General features: G+C 37.0%; 1 protein-coding gene across 1 annotated transcript in view; it reads right to left on the reverse strand.

Annotated features, from left to right (window-relative positions):
* Positions 1-17,056, reverse strand: part of LOC148942352 (uncharacterized) — a 56,005-nt gene that overhangs the window by 15,833 nt on the left and 23,116 nt on the right. Inside the window, exon 2 of the mRNA XM_089103642.1 lies at positions 1,752-1,918. Coding sequence (XP_088959768.1) covers positions 1,752-1,821 — 70 coding nt within the window. The 5' untranslated portion in view covers positions 1,822-1,918. The remainder of the gene's footprint in view (positions 1-1,751; positions 1,919-17,056) is intronic.

Raw genomic sequence — 17,056 nt, forward strand, 5'->3', positions numbered from 1 at the left:
GTTGTCGCAGAAACTTCAAAAAAAGCTCATTCGATTGGGAGTTGAAATGGCTAGTGCCGTTTTTAATATTCGAAAGTGATTGGAAGGCAACTAACACCCCTTCCAAGCCCACCATTTCCCAAAACACATCCAAATCAAAGTTTTGAGATAGCCATTTTGTTCCATGCAGTTTAAAGTTCAGGAGATTATAACTTTGAGCAGGACATTCGCCCCACAGTCTTCAGGTCAAGGGTTATAAGTTATGCCCTGGGGGCATATAAGTTTTTATTGAAATCTTTGTCGTAGAAACTTCAAAAAAAGCTCATTTGATTGGAAATTCAAAGGTCTGGTGCCCTTTTTAATAGTCAAAAGTGATTTGAGGGCAACTAACACCCGTTCCACGCCCACTTTGCTTACTAATTCAGAAAAATTACATTTATTTATAATAATAAAAATATTGATGTTTCAAGCATAATATTTTACTCATGACTTTTCATATTAAACAACCAGGAAAATAAATTTATTGCAAGTTATTTTTAAATGACAATATTAATTGTCAGCAAAAATTGTTAATTTCTACCAAGGATTGATTTTCTGGCTTTGACAGAAGAGGAAGTTTATTTCCTTTAGGAAGTAGGCAATACACACAGTGCCTTTTGATTAAGCCTTATAGCAACACAAACTTTCCCCGAAAGTTTCACCATAAACTTAATACACCAAGCAGTTCCTGGGACATTGCTGATGTCCTTTTGTAGTAGTAGATATAGTAGTAACAGTAGATATGAGTAGCAATAGTAACAGTGATGATATGCAGATCTTGCCTTTTAGTCAGTTGAATCCTCATCATACAATAAAGGTTTAAACTTAATAATCTAAGCTACTCTAGAAATATTATCAATAAACCCTTATCACAACAAGTATGCATATATTAAGTATGTATATATTCACATATAAATATATAAGTAAATGTGCGTTTTGATTTAGTTCAACTTCCCTCCATAGTTCTTAAAACATTCACCCTAATACCATTTAGTAGCAGTCACATTAGAAGTAGTGCTTGTAGTGGTAGTAGCAGTGTCTACACGTTGTCTTCTGGTCATTAGAACATTCCTCCTCATAGTTTCATGAAAATTTCAACTTAATACCCTAATCCATTCCCAAGATATACCTTTTCAAAATGTGCATGCATGTAGCATGTTTTACTTGTGTTCAACATTCCCTAAAAGCTTTACCTTAATATTCATAGTCTTTTTGGACATCAAGGTACAAACATACCCCCCTTTCCCAGTAACAAATATTGTATGTATAAAATAGAGAATTGCAAAACCTGCAACATTTGTCCAATGGGCCATGGGGAGGGGGGGATCCACAGGGGCATAGGTATTTTACCTTTCAACTATTCTAAACAAAACGGCTATATTAAAATTTCTATTGAAGGTCTTTAGGAGAACAAAGATTCTGAGGGAGGGAGCTGCTTGCCCTCCAATCACTTTTGAATCTTAAAAAGGACACTATAACCTATAATTTCTGATTCTATGAACCCCCTCTGAAGTTTCAACAGCAACTCCTTCTATAAGAAGTGCCTTTGCAACAAAAATATTAAATAAATAATACATATAGCCTACTTTGCTCTTTACTTAGGCAGTGCTTAAAATATTCAAACTAAGAAATAGCAAAAGAAAGGTTTATAAAAACTGACTTATGATTGAAATCATTTCTCTTAAATGGAAGCACTGTGTGGTAAACAGATATCTCAAAAATGTTCATCTTACCTTTCTGAACAGCAGAATCATCAGAAAAAGTGAGAAGTGCAGCTGCTTCAGAAGTTTGAGACGAGTTCATGGCAGAGATCTTAAAAATTTGAACAAGTTGAAATGCAGCAGATGCTGTTAAACTTGGATGCTGCAGATGCTGTTATGCTTCTGTTTTACAACTATGACTAGAAAAAAAGGTCCCTAAGAAACATGCAAGCAATAATAATCCGTTATGCTGTTATGCTGCAGATGCTGTTATGCTTCTGTTTTACAACTATGACTAAAAAAAAAATTTCCCTAAGAAACATGCAAGCAATAATAAACCGTTATGCTGCAGATGCTGATATGCTTCTGTTTTACAACTATGACTAGAAGCAAAAGGTCCTAAGAAACATGCAAGAAATAATAACCCATTATGCTGTTATGCTTCTGTTTTACAACTATGACTAGAAACAAAAGGTCACTAAGAAACATGCGAGCAATAATAACCCGTTATGCTGCAGATGCTGTTATGCTTCTGTTTTACAACTATGACTAGAAACAAAAGAGCCCTAACAAACATGCAAGCAATAATAACCCGTTATGCTGTTATGCTGTTATGCTTCTGTTTTACAACTATGACTAGAAACAAAAGGTCCCTAAGAAACATGCAAGCAATAATAACCCGTTATTTTGTTATGCTGCAGATGCTGTTATGCTTCTGTTTTACAACTATGACCAGAAACAAGAGGTCCCTAAGAAACATGCAAGCAATAATAACCCGTTATTTTGTTATGCTGCAGATGCTGTTATGCTTCGTTTTACAACTATGACTACAAACAAAAGGTCCCTAAGAAACATGCAAGCAATAATAACCCAATATGCTGTTATGCTGCAGAAGCTGTTATGCTTCTGTTTTACAGCTATGACTAGAAACAAAAGGTTCCTAAGAAAAAAGCAAGCAATAATAACCCATTATGCTGTTATGCTTCTGTTTTACAACTATGACTAGAAACAAAAGGTCACTAAGAAACATGCGAGCAATAATAACCCGTTATGCTGCAGATGCTGTTATGCTTCTGTTTTACAACTATGACTAGAAACAAAAGGTTCCTAAGAAACATGCAAGCAATAATAACCCGTTATGCTGTTATGCTGCAGATCCTGTTATGCTTCTGTTTTACAGCTATGACTAGAAACAAAAGGTTCCTAAGAAAAAAGCAAGCAATAATAACCCTTTTCACATGGTAGCCTACATTACAAATTTAATATAAGCAAAATAGAAACAATGACCAACAACACTATTGAAATCATAGATTTAGAAGTTGCCAAATACAAATTTTTCCAAGAAAAGGTTTTGATGGTTTAAAATATTGATAAGAAAGGTTTAAAAATTGGGATTTAAATTGTTCAAAGGCTTTGGTTTTTGGCACTTTCATAATTATTTAATTTTATATTGATATTATTCTATCGATTAGCTGCTTTAGCTTAGGGGTTTTGACTCTTGTCTTCATTAAATTTACCCTGTAGGAAAAACAGTTACTCTAATAAAACTTCCTAAATGACCCTGCTTAACAACAGGAACATTAGAAAGGTTGATATTTTCAGCATGATTAGAAATTTAATCAGTTCTAAAATAAGATTTCTTAACCAACTTAAAACAGTTTACAAATAATATCTAAAACCAAGATAAAAATATGAAACTCAAGTCAGAACCTAATGCCAAGTTGATCATTCATAGTCAGGGATTCAAAGTACATGGTTTTATTGTGGTTCAGCAAGCTCAAAATTTCTTTAAATGCTTGGCTTCCCTTTTTTTAATATAGGCCTTTTAATAGTGGCCTATTTTGACCTATCCAATTTTCCCCAGAAGATTGGATTTACTCTGCCAAATTGCTGCAAATTAAGCCACTGAGATAGTTCCTCATCTTTTTAAAGTATTTCACCTGTTCAATTAAGAAGTTGACATTTTAACTGACTCGAGATCTTAACTATACATACTTACATTTATACATCCATTTGATGCTAATGGTGGTATCTAAAAATAATGACTTTGAAAAGCTTTGATATTGTAAAAAATCCAAAAGGCCAAGCAGACCTCCCTCGAGATTTGCTGGTCCAACTCTAGGTGCATATGGTATAATGCTGCTGGTGGAATATCTAGAACCTAGAATGCTCCCAGAAGAGGTAGATTGCTGTTGCTTGATTTTATCTCTGGGGCAGAACAGTTTGTCCGTAAATGGTCCACTGTCTCATTGCCTTTTTGGCAAAATCTGCAGAGCAGGCATTAGGGAGGACTTTAAGATCTTGAGGATATCTTACAGGTGAAAGCATGGTGGTTAGGGTCTATTGAATCACTTCTAATTCTACTACTACTACTACTACTAACAACTCACCGCAGCACCAAGCCGCCTGAGGCCAATACAGCTACGCACGCTCCTCCGCCACCCCAATCTATTCAAAGCCTCCCTTTTTACAACCGCCCACGAAGTTCCCATTTCCTATAAAGCTTTCTTTATGACGTCCACCCACCCCATAAGGGGACGACCTGCTTTCCGTTTAGCCCTAGATGGTTGGCTGAAAAGAACAATCTTCGGCAATCTGTCATCCTTCATCCGCACAACGTGCCCTAACCACCTCAACCTTTCTTTCATTTTAGCCCTTGAGAGCGGTATTGAACCACATTTTTCGTATAGCCTATTGTTTGAAACACGGTCAGTCAGCCGGGTACCCAGAACAATCCTCAAGCAATTTCTCTGGAAAACATCTAGCAAATCTTCATCCGCTTTTCGGAGCGTCCATGCTTCAGAGCCATATTTGACCACTGTCATCACTGTAGCTTCTAATATTCTAATCTTGGTTTGCAGACTTATCGTCCTATTCTTCTATACTTTTTTTAACTGTGAACAAAAAATATGAGCCTTGGCTATTCTACTTTTAACATCTTAACTGCTCCTACCATATTTACTAATAATATTACAAAGGTAAGTGAATCTGCCCACCTGATCAATCTTTTCATTACGCAACATCACCTTTCCTTTTTCACTTATTCCTAGCCTTAGTGACTTAGTTGTCCTAACATTTAATTTCAGACATATTTTAGGACCCTGAACCAACAGAACCTCTAAAAGTCAATTGATTTTGCTAATACTTTCATATAGGACGCTAAAATCGTCAGCATGATCTAAGTCCAGAAGAGTTTTTCCTCCAACTTTGATTCCGTGGTCTCCCATTGCCTTTCCTGTGCTCCTTAAGACAAACTCCATCAAAACAATCCATATAAAGGGGGATAGAACACAACCTGCTTGACTCCTGACTTAAGACAAAACCAGCTGCGTGCCTCAGGTCCTACCTTAAGCACAGCTGTGTTATTTTCGTACATGGCACCTATGACTTTGATGTATTTATCTGGTATACCATACAAGAATAAAACCTTTACTAAAGCCCTTCTGTGAACAGACTCGAACGCTTGCTCATAATCTATAAAACTGAGGACTAAAGGTGTTTGAAAACTCAGGCACTTCTCAAATATTAGCCTCAGAGTGAAAATTTGGTCGACACTTCCTCTACCTTTTCTAAAACCGCGCTGTTCTTCTCTTAAAACTTTGTCTACAGCATCTCTCAGTTTAAAAAGTATCATATTACTAAGTAATTTGCTACCTACGGAGACCAGACTAATGCCTCGATAATTATTAAACTCACTTTTATCACCTTCTTATAAAGTGGCTTAATTAAGGTTTTCCTAAAATCGTTAGGTACTTCCCATTTTTCAAAAATCATATTCATAATCTTCAGTAACTTGTTTCAAACCTCAGAGCCACAATATTTAAGAAACTCATTTACCACCCTATCAGCACCTAGACCCTTATTATTTTTTAATCCTTTCAGTACTGTCGCTAATTTTTCCTCACAAAATAAATCTTCCTTCACATCCAAGGTATCACAAACTTTTTCATTTTCCTCTATGTTTTTCCCTGCAACTCTATCTTGGTTAAGCAAGTTCTCAAAATGTTCGGCCCATCTCTCTTTAGTTTTTTCCTTATCGCTAATTGCGGCCCCATTCTTATCTTTAACTGGGCCAAGTCCGGATTGACTACTCCCTCTCAATTTGTTAACGAGCCAGTACAAAATTTTACTATTATGCCGTCTAGCTGCATCTTCCAGATCCTCGGCAATTTTATCCAGGGCCTCCACTTCACATCTCCTTAGTTCATATTTTAATGCTTTCTCTACTTTCTTTACATTTCTTTTGTTTTCATACGATTTATCACTCAGATAATTCTTGTACAAGTCCTTTCTCCTTTCTATTGAACATAAAGCTTTTTCACTAATATTCTTAGCTGCAGTTCTAGCTTTCTTCCCTAATACACCTTCAGCAACTTCACAAATCATTTTTCTAAAACTATTCCAACCATCATTCCACATTATCAAATTTTGAACTGTCAAGTTTATTATTCAACTGTGCCTGGAAAGTGTCTCTCAAATTCTATTCTTGGAGTCCACCAGCATCATAACTTCCCAGGAGGAAGTTACTCTTCCAAAATTTCAGCTTCAAATTAGCGCTTGACACTACTAGATGGTGATCTTTACTTTTAACATCAATAGCAGCATTCCTATTTACCCTAGTATTTTGTGTCGATCCGAACAGTCTCCGGTTTACTATAATATAATTAATAAGATTAGGTATCTTACCATTATATAAATACCAAGTTAACCTATGGGCCATTTTATGACCAAACACTGTATTGGTTATAACTAGATTGTTATACCTACAAAATTACAAGTCTGTATCCATTACTGTTTTCTTTCCCTACACCAAATTTACCTAGGCTGGGATACCATCTATCCCTATTTCTACCATAAGGGTATGTTGAAAAGTGGCTGGAGGGCTGCCATTCCCTCTCATAACGTTTTTAGCTACCCTCCCACCAAAAAAGTTTGAACAGAATTCTGAAATAGCCAGCTTATTCAAAACAGTCTAAATGCCAAATTACTATACTACTGGGATGACATAAGCCCAGACGCATTTTGAAGGGGATGCCAAATTCAATCAGACACACAATGTACATGCTAGTTGTCAAAAAGCAATGTCAGCAATATCTAAGAAAAAGCTGAGGGTATTTAGTTGAAACTTTCACGATATGTTGATGGATATGTTGAAGAGTGGTCAAAGGGGAACTAGCACCCATTGACATTTTTAGATGCTACCTCCTCTCAAAACTACTAAAAAAATTAAAAGCAGTTTTGTTCAAAATCTTCAAAGTGTCTAGTAACTATATCCCCAGGTATGCAGTGCCCTCCAGAACACCCAGGGCAAGTATTGTAAATTAAGCCATTTGTCCTTTTTTTACATGCAGAATTTATCATTATGAAAAGGAGGAATGTTTGATTCTGGATGTGACAGAACAGATTAAGGATATTAAGACGAAACTTTGAATTATATTGGAGGTTATGTTAAACTAAATCCAAGGATAGTATGCATATTCAGTTTATCAAAAAGGCATATCTGCAATATCTCAAGAACAGCTGATGGTAGTAAGTTTACACTTTCAGGGCTTATTGTGGGGGATGTTGAAAAGTGGTTGAGGGTCAACAAGTCCTCCTCCCATGCAATTTTTAACTACCCTCCCCCTAAAGATATTTGATTCTCCAGTCCTGGCATGGGAAGAATTGACCAGCTATTTGTCTTAAGATAGATCCTTGAGCACAGGGCAAAATACTAGAAACCAACAGTGTCTATTCATAGATTTTATAGCAGCTTTTGACTCTGCTCTAGGATATGGAATCTGGAAGGCCATGATGGTGAATAGAGTACCAGATAAGATAGTCAGAAATATTCAAGCATACTACCAGTATACAAAAGCCCAAATTCAGATTGGTGGGGAGCTCTCCATGATTTTGGTGTCCAACAGGGATATATATTGTCTCCTGTCTTATTTAATGTCGTAATCAGCTGAATTATTACCAGCAAAATAGCACCTTCTAAGGTGTTGAAATAAGTCCCAATTTTGTGGTCACTGACCTGCAGGGGCATCCAAAGCATCTTTCCATTGGGGGAGGGAGGGGCAAACTTCATAGATTTTAATGAGTTGCTATTTGATTTCTGCCAAATTTTCTGCAGAACTCGGGAATTTTGCAAAATTTCTGCTGAAATTTTTGCCTTTGGGAAAAATTTTACCAAATGCCAAAAAAGGTAGGGGGCCAGTGCACCCACCTTGGGATGCCTCTGCTGATCTGAACTACACTGACAATATTAGCTTATTAGCTGAATCTTTTTCAGAAGCTTAATTGATTCTATCAGAAGTATCTGAAAAATCCTTTCTGGTGGGCCAGAAGATAAGCTGTTTGAAGACAAAAGTCATGGTGTCAGGTACATCATCTCAAGACCCTACAATCTTACTAGAACAGTTGCCCATAGACAAGATATCTTAATTCAATTACCTAGGCACTCTGGTAGACCCAATAGGAGGATACACATCAGAAATTTGGTTGACAATTGTCAGTCAATTGAAAATTAGTCAAGAGCCTTCACTGAACTAAATCATTCATTATGGAACCAGAAAGTCATTTTGAAGACAAGAATAAGGATAGGTCCTATATCAGGCTGTCATTCAGTCTGTCCAAATACACAGCTGTGAGACATGGACTCTGAAAACATCCAACACACAAGCCCTCAATGCAACTGACCATTCATGTGTAGTGAGAATCATTGACATCTAAGTCTATGATTGAGTCAAAAATGATGAACTCAACAAAATTTGCCATCAACAATATGATTTGGCAAACAATTATAATCAAACAAAGAAGACTCTGATGGTTTGGCTAGGCAATTTGCCACCAACAACACACCTTTGTCAATGTAGCCCTCAGATGTACATGTCTTCAAGGATTAAAAATAACAAAAAAAACATGGAGGACAGAGGAAAACATGGCTCACCTGCATCAAGGCAGACCTATACCCACTCAGTGGCTTAAAGAAGTATTAATAATAATTGTGTAGCGTAAGCTCTGGCTTGAAGTATACATTGGTGCATTAAGGAGGTTGGGGTTAAGTATAGTGAAGCTGTACACAAAATGTGTTAGCTACAATTTTTCCGCATTTTATGAAGTAGGAATTGTTTTCTTCACATGTATCCTTACAGCAGGCTTCTAATCATGAACCTTATGTGCATAGGGTTAGATGTTATGACTGGCTGATGGTTAGGACTAGACCAGTTGGGATTAACTGACTATAATATTGGAAAACCTTTAAATTTAGACAACAGTTGCAACTACATGCTAGCCTATTTAAGTATAATCAGGTAGTTGTCTAAAATATGAAACACACTTGAGAACTTGCATTGTGAATACCCAATTTGTCATGCTGTCTGCACTAGACAATAACCTTTGGCTTGTTGAGAAACAAAATTATAGTTTTTTTTAATTATATATTTAGTTGGTATTTTGGTTTGGTTGAGATCCTTGCAATCTTGGAGCTACCATGACTTCTACCTGGTTTTTCATGCTGTCTATACCAGACAATAACCTTTGGCTTGTTAAGAAACCACATTATAGCTTTTTTTAATTAAATATTTAGTTGGTTTTTTGGTTTGGTTGAGATCCTTGCAATCTTGGAGCCTACCATGACTTCTACCTGGTTTTTCATGCTGTCTGTACCAGACAATAACCTTTGGCTTGTTGAGAAACCACATTATAGCTTTTTTTTTTAAATTAAATATTTAGTTGGTATTTTGGTTTGGTTGAGATCCTTGCAATTTAACCCATTACTGGGAGAAGGTTTGCAACTCATGGGACTTGTGGACAAACCAGTGGGCCCTTTTAAGTGTACATTTGAGGGGCCTTCTTCCTTTTACGCCTGTATTTGACCCCGGGCAAGGGTGCCCCAGATTCTATTATGGACCCCCAGGGACAAGGTCCCCCCTTGGTCTGTGCCTCCTATGGAGGTACGATTATTCCTTGTCTTATAGGGCAACATACAAATTTTCTTTGTGGTGCCAGTAATACTTTTAAGTTTGAGTCCGAGAGTGTCCCTGAAGAGGATTGAACTGTGACTTATATATGGAGGGTGGTATATACAGAATAATTGCTGCCTTGTGAAGTCTGGTGTTTCTTTTGATCCCAAGATATCTGGTAATGAATTGAAATTCAACTATGAAACCTTTAATTGCAGATTATTGAAAAGGGAAGTTTTCTGGACATGTTGTAGGGGATGTTGAAAAGTGGCTGTAGGGCTGCCATCCCCTCTCATAACGTTTTTAGCTACCCTCCCACCAAAAAAGTTTGAACAGAATTCTGAAATAGCCAGCTTATTCAAAACAGTCTAAATGTCAAATTACTATACAACTGGGATGACATAAGCCCAGACGCATTTTGAAGGGGATGCCAAATTCAATCAGACACACAATGTACATGCTAGTTGTCAAAACGCAATGTCAGCAATATCGAAGAAAAAGCTGAGGGTATTTAGTTTAAACTTTCACGATATGTTGATGGATATGTTGAAGAGTGGTCAAAGGGCAACTAGCACCCATTGACATTTTTAGATACTACCTCCTCTCAAAACTACTAAAAAAATTAAAAGCAGTTTTGTTCAAAATCTTCAAAGTGTCTTGTAACTATATCCCCAGGTATGCAGTGCCCTCCAGAACACCCAAGGCAAGTATTGTAAATTAAGCCATTTGTCCTTTTTTTACATGCAGAATTTATCATTATGAAAAGGAGGAATGTTTGATTCTGGATGTGACAGAACAGATTAAGGGTATTAAGACAAAACTTTGAATTATATTGGAGGTTATGTTAAACTAAATCCAAGGATAGTATGCATATTCAGTTTATCAAAAAGGCATATCTGCAATATCTCAAGAACAGCTGATGGTAGTAAGTTTACACTTTCAGGGCTTATTGTGGGGGATGTTGAAAAGTGGTTGAGGGTTAACAAGTCCTCCTCCCATGCAATTTTTAACTACCCTCCCCCTAAAGATATTTGATTCTCCAGTCCTGACAACTCCCCCCCCACAGCCCCTTGGGGAAACATTGTGAGCTCTGCAAGCTCCCCATTGCTTATAAATAAGGTTGGTCAAAGGGGGCATGTTTGTCCCTGAGTCTCCAAAAAGACTAAGTGTATTAAATAAAACATATAGTAAATATTCAGAGGGGTGTCAGACAAAATCAAGACACGTAATAACCAGAAGAGTTGTCAAAAGGTTACAACAGCAACATCATAGGCAGCGCTAGCGCGCTGCCTAAGTAAAGAATGATGTGGGCACAATGTGTTGTTTTTTGGGGTTTTCTTTTTCTCCATACCCGGGCACTTTGTATCAAAGGAGTTGTTCTAGAAAGTTCGAAAACGGCTCATTCGATGGCAAATTAGAGTGGCTAGTGCCCTTTTTAATAGTCGAAAGTGATTGGAAGGCAACTAACCCCCCCCCTCCCCACGCCCATCATTCCCCCAAACACATCCAATCAAAATTTTAACACAGCCATTTTATTCAGCAAAGTTGATTTCTAGATACAAAATATCTTTTTGAAGAGGGTAACTCTCCACAGCTCTTGAGTCTCGGATGTTTTGTTATGATCTGGGGGCATTCAAGGTTTTTAAAGATAGTGGTGTCGTAAAAACCTCTAGACAAGCAATCTTAATTGGAACTACGCAGGAATAGTGCCCTTTTTACTTGACACATGCAGCCAGAGTGCCACTAGCCCCCCCCACGATTATCCTGCTCTCACCCCCATCCAATCCAAAGGTGTAGATAGCCATTTTGTTCTGCTTAGTTGTTTTCAAGATAGAAAATATCTTTTTGAGGAGGACACTCCCCCACAACCCTCGCGGAAAGGGTTTTAAGTTATGCCCTGAGGGCATATAAGGTTTTTATAGAAGGTATTGTTGTAGAAACTTCAAAAAAGGCTCATTCGATTGGAAATTCAAAGGGCTAGTAACCTTTTTATTAGTCGAAAGTGATTGGAGGGCAACAAGCCCCCCCCCCCACGCCAATCATTCCCCAAAGACATCCAATCAAAATTTTAAGATAACCATTTATTTCCGCATAGTTGATTTCCACATAGAAAATATGTTTTTGAGGAGGACACTCCCCTACAACCCTCAGGGCCAGGGTTTTAAGTTATGTCCTGGGGGCATATAAAGTTTTTATAGAAGGCGTTGTCGTAGAAACTTCAAGAAAGACTCATTCGATTGGAAATTCAAAGAGCTAGTGCCCTTTTAATAGTCGAAAGTGATTGGAGGGCAACTAGTCCCCCCCGCACCCATCAGTCCCCCACACACATCCAATCAAAATTTTGAGATAGCCATTTTGTTCAGTATAGTTGTTTTCCAGATAGAACATATATCTTTGAGGACGACACTCCCCCAAAACCCTCAGTGCCAGGGTTTTAAGTTATGCCCTGGGGGCATATAAGGTTTTTATAGGAGGTGTTGTCATTAAAACTTCAAAAAAGACTCATTTGATTGGAAATTCAAAGGGCTAGTGCCCTTTTTATTAGTTGAAAGGGATTGGACAGTATCTAACCCCCTCTCACGCCCGCATTTTCATAGGCAGCGCGCTAGCGCTGCCTAAGTAAAGAACCATGTCGGCACAATGTGTTGTTTTTTGGGTTTTTTTCTCCATACCTGGGCACTTCGTATCGATGGAGTCGTCATAGGAACTTTAAAAAGGGCTCATTCGACTGTAAATTGGAGTGGCTAATGCCCTTTTTAATAGTCGAAAGCGATTGGAGGGCAAGTAGTCCCCCCACATGCCCATCATTCCCCCAAACACATCCAATCAAAATTTTGAGATAGCCATTTTGTTCAGCGTAGTTGATTTCCAGATAGAAAATATGTTTTGAGGAGGAGACTCCCCCACAACCCTCAGGGCAAGGGTTTTAAGTTATGCCCTGGGGGCATATAAGGTTTTTATAGAAGGCGTTGTTGTAGAAACTTCAAAACAGGCTCATTCGATTGGAAATTCAAAGGGCTAGTACCCTTTTTAATAGTCAAAAGTAATTGGAGGGCAACTAGCCCCCCCCCCCCACACCCATCATTTCCACAAATACATCCAATTAAAATTTTGAGATAGCCATTTTGTACCACGATATATTTTAAATAAAGTATTCTTTCCTTCTAAAGATGATTCGGGTAGAGATTAAACGTTTCCTAATTGATTTCAAATACCACTTCCAACAGTATAAATTCGTAAAAAGAAAAAATAGAAACTGCGTTCTAGCTTCAATCACACAACGACGCTATTCATTTGAATTTCGCTAAGATAATTAGTAGCAAAAAATGCTATGCACAATATTTCTAAGAAGTTTAAATGGCAAAAAATCGTGTGAATGCTTGAATCATCAAAAATATTTAAAAGAGATTATTGGACGAGGATTCGCGTCCTTGTGCCACGTGAGCCAATGGCGAGCAGTCCTTACAGTGCAGGACGAAAGAACTGCGTTTGGTAGTGGGATAGATGTGCTTTTAATTTTAATCTTAAGTCAGATCTGAAACGATTAGAAAATCAGACCTAGAGAGATTCAGACGAAATTCTTATATTCTTGTCACCGTTATTGTCATTGAAGTGACCCGTTGCTGTGCAACTAAGCATGTAAGTTCAATAAATCTATTGTCTTTTTATTTGTGTTTATTTCATTTTATATGTCTGCATCCAGTCTGATGATAGGTAATTAGTTCGTATGTCTCCAAGGTAAATGCTCCCAAAGGAATCTGATCTCCAGATAGCTCAAGAAAGAAGAGGCCACGCTTTTTCATCCCTACAAGCACCAAAAGTTGTCATCGCCACAGCTTAGAAAGAGTTTCTAACCCCTGCTAGCCTATAAGAATTCGTATCTCTTGAAGTCATATCTAATTGCACCGTGGAAACAAAGCTTTGAGACGTCAGATTTCTATCACCACAAACATCTATATAACAATCGATTATTGCTACAAATGGCGCGAGTCGGAAATTGGAGAAAAACTTGCGAACTAGTTAGGCTATAAAACTTTTTAATTTGAATTTAATTATTGGGAAAGATACAGACATATAAGTAAATTCATTAGGCCTAGAACCGCTAGGCTACGATAGCAAACCCCTTATATCTCATAGGAGATAATAGCCTACCCCAAAATAGGTTAAGTAAAGTTTTAAGTTGATATAAACGCAAAAAAAAATGGATGAACTAACCGAGTTATTAATAGTGCAAAAGTTAGTCGCAAAAAATATACAGATTGCAAAATCTATACCAGAGTACAATGGTCAGTCGGATATTGACGAATTTAATATCCAATTGACCCAGTTTGTACAATTAACAAAAACAGACTTTGGAGCATTAAAAGACATGCTGCTTCTACGATTAAGAGGCCAGGCCTTAACCTTTCTAAAACAGGTCAAACATACTATAGGCAATAACGCCAACTTGCCAATAAATACGGTTGATGACTTGTTAAAAGCATTCAAAGAGAGATTTATAGAAACCAGTTCTATAAATAAATTAATACACGGAGTAGTAAGCTTTGATTTTTCACAAAATATAGGGGAATATCTCGATAACATACACATTTCTGTAGAAGCAAAATACGGAAGTGATTCTGGGCAACTGTATGAAAAAGTCATACGAAACACCTTTTTGCAAGGGCTACCCCCAAAACTATATAGGGTGGTAATATCGAAAAATATTCAGACGCTGGATCTCGCAGTTCAGGAGGTAGAGCAACTAATCAAAGTTGATTAAATGGTTGCTAATCATAGTAAAGCAAAAATAAATAGCCTAGGCGACTCAAACGCGAACATAATTTTCAAGGGCGATCAGGCACCCCCCAATTTCTTTTCAAGGGATAAATCCCCAGTGCCAAAAAGAAACAAAACGCCAGAACCCGCGAGGCAGAAAACAGTACGTTTTCAGCCCATTAACCTTACAATAATAAGGTGTTATAATTGCAATCATGTTGGCCACATAGCGAGAGAGTGCCACTATGTCCCCAATCCCATACCAAGAAATGCTGTCGGTAATACGCAAAATCACGGCAACAATTTGTTCAGAAGAACAAATTTTAGCACATGTCGTGCAATAGGCTATAGCCGGGGGGATTGCGCCAATCAATACCTTATAATGCGTACCAACCAAATTTTTATAACCCTCCCCCAATAAACAAATTAATTACCAATTTGAAAACCCAAATACCTGCCAAAGCCAATATAATGCAAGAATGCCATATAGAAATCACGAATATTTGCCAACAAGAAATGAAAATTTCGTAGGCCAACGGTATTGGCAGTCAACGCCAGCAAACGGCACTGACACGAGACATCCACGTTACCATAATAATACATGGAGAAGACAGACAGACGTAAATCATTTAAATATGCCTAGGGAACCCAATATGTCTGAACATCTATTACGGGCACCAACACATGAAAAAAAATCCTCAGAGAAACGTGTTGGGCCCCTCAGAAACATAAATTGGATCCAGAGGGTGCAAGGAATATTTAATGGGTCCAAGACAATATTAGTGCCTTCCTGTAGTGATATTAATAACAAGCTATCTATATTTAATGATTTTTGTGCAGACAACGTTTACTTTACGGCCTTAGTTGACAGCGGAGCTACTGTAAATATAATAAACTCTTGCGTATTTAATATGTTGCCTCTGCACATTAGGCGACAAAGGAACCCTAATAATCCCAATTTAACAAGTGTTACAGGTCATAAATTAAATGCAAAAGGGTCAATTTGCCTAAACGTAAAAAAAGAGACAATAGAACCTTCATTACAAATTTTATTATATGTGACAATTTTCCATATGAAGCTATTATAGGGGCAAATTTTCTAAGGTCTAATAGAATACTATTAGACGTAGCTAACGAGAAACTTGTCTACCCAGCTAAGGTAGGGTAAGAAATTTCTACCTTAAGAAATCGTAACAGAGGTTACGAAGATAACATAACAGTAAACAAAATTTCTAGTGGTATAATGTCGAAGTATTTTGAACCTCATGTCTCGCAAGGACATGGCATAATTGGAAATTGGTTCAATTACCCTGAGAGATATTGCAGAAATGAAGTATATTTAAATAATAACAGTATTGAATCTGCGAAAATAAAAATAGGAAATATGCGACAGTACAGTTCAAATGAAATTAAGAAAATAGCGGAATTATGGAAGAACATAATAAAACCCAACATGACGCCGCAAGATGCCGCAATGGCGCAGCATAGCGCCAGTATGAATCTAATAAACAATGAAAATGACGAAAAATATTACGGATTTGCGATAAAGAAAACAAAAATCCCTCCAAAAACGATGCAAAAAATTCAAATATCACAAATGACTGAGCCAGTAATTAGCAAATCAGAAATATGGTATGCGACACCGTCTGAAATACTCGAAAATCTGTTATGCGAGGAACAGATTATATCTTGTGACAAAGGGGAAGGTTTTATTTGGGTAACCAATAATAACCACGAAAATGATACAGTTACAATTAAAAAGGGGACTTGTTTAGTCCAAATCCAGGTTTTAACGGAAAATGATTTAAATAGATGGGAAAATTCTAAAAGAAACCTAGTTAACGGTATAAAAACTTCAAATAACGAATATCCTTTGACTAAATCGCAATTTTTAAACAAATTTAATATGGATTATATTACGGATATTGAACTTAAGAAAAAACTATGCTAATTTTTTTGTAAATTTATGTTTTTTTTTTCTGAATCCTAATTTTACTTCGGTATTTTACATTTTTTTTATATTTAATTTTAAAAGACTGGTAATCCCGTAGCAAAACAGCCATACCGTCTGACATATAAGCACAAAAACGGGTTAAAAAATAAAATCAATGAATTAGAAAAAAACGAAATTATACGCCCAAGTATAAGTCCATATAGCGCACCAGTGATCTTAGTACCAAAAAAGAATGGAGATCTTAGACTCGTAGTAGACTAAAGAGCCCTCAACAAACAAGTAGTTAGCGATAAATTTCCTCTACCAAGAATAGATGAAATCCTTGACTCAATTTCAAGCAAAAACAAAATTTTTACTTCTTTGGACCTTATCCAAGGCTACCACCAAGTGAAAATAGCCGAAAAGGATGTTCATAAAACTGCATTTTCAGCATCCGAATATGGTTCTCATGAATACTTGAGAGTACCATTTGGGCTTAAAACAAGTTCAAGCGCGCTATGTAGACTCCCTTTGCACCTGTTAAGAGGATTAAAGAATACGATTCATTTTGTTGATGATATTATATGCGTGGGGGAAAACACTGAACAACACTTAGCAACGTTAGCTAAGGTGTTTGAGAAGTTCAGGCTAGTCAATTTAAAATGTCAGCCGAGAAAGTAAATTTATTTCAATCTAAAATT

Source organism: Artemia sp. Qi Xiang Cuo, chromosome 17 (assembly GCF_049724085.1).
Source record: "Artemia sp. Qi Xiang Cuo chromosome 17, ASM4972408v1, whole genome shotgun sequence".
NCBI classification, from domain to species: Eukaryota; Metazoa; Arthropoda; class Branchiopoda; order Anostraca; family Artemiidae; genus Artemia; species Artemia sp. Qi Xiang Cuo.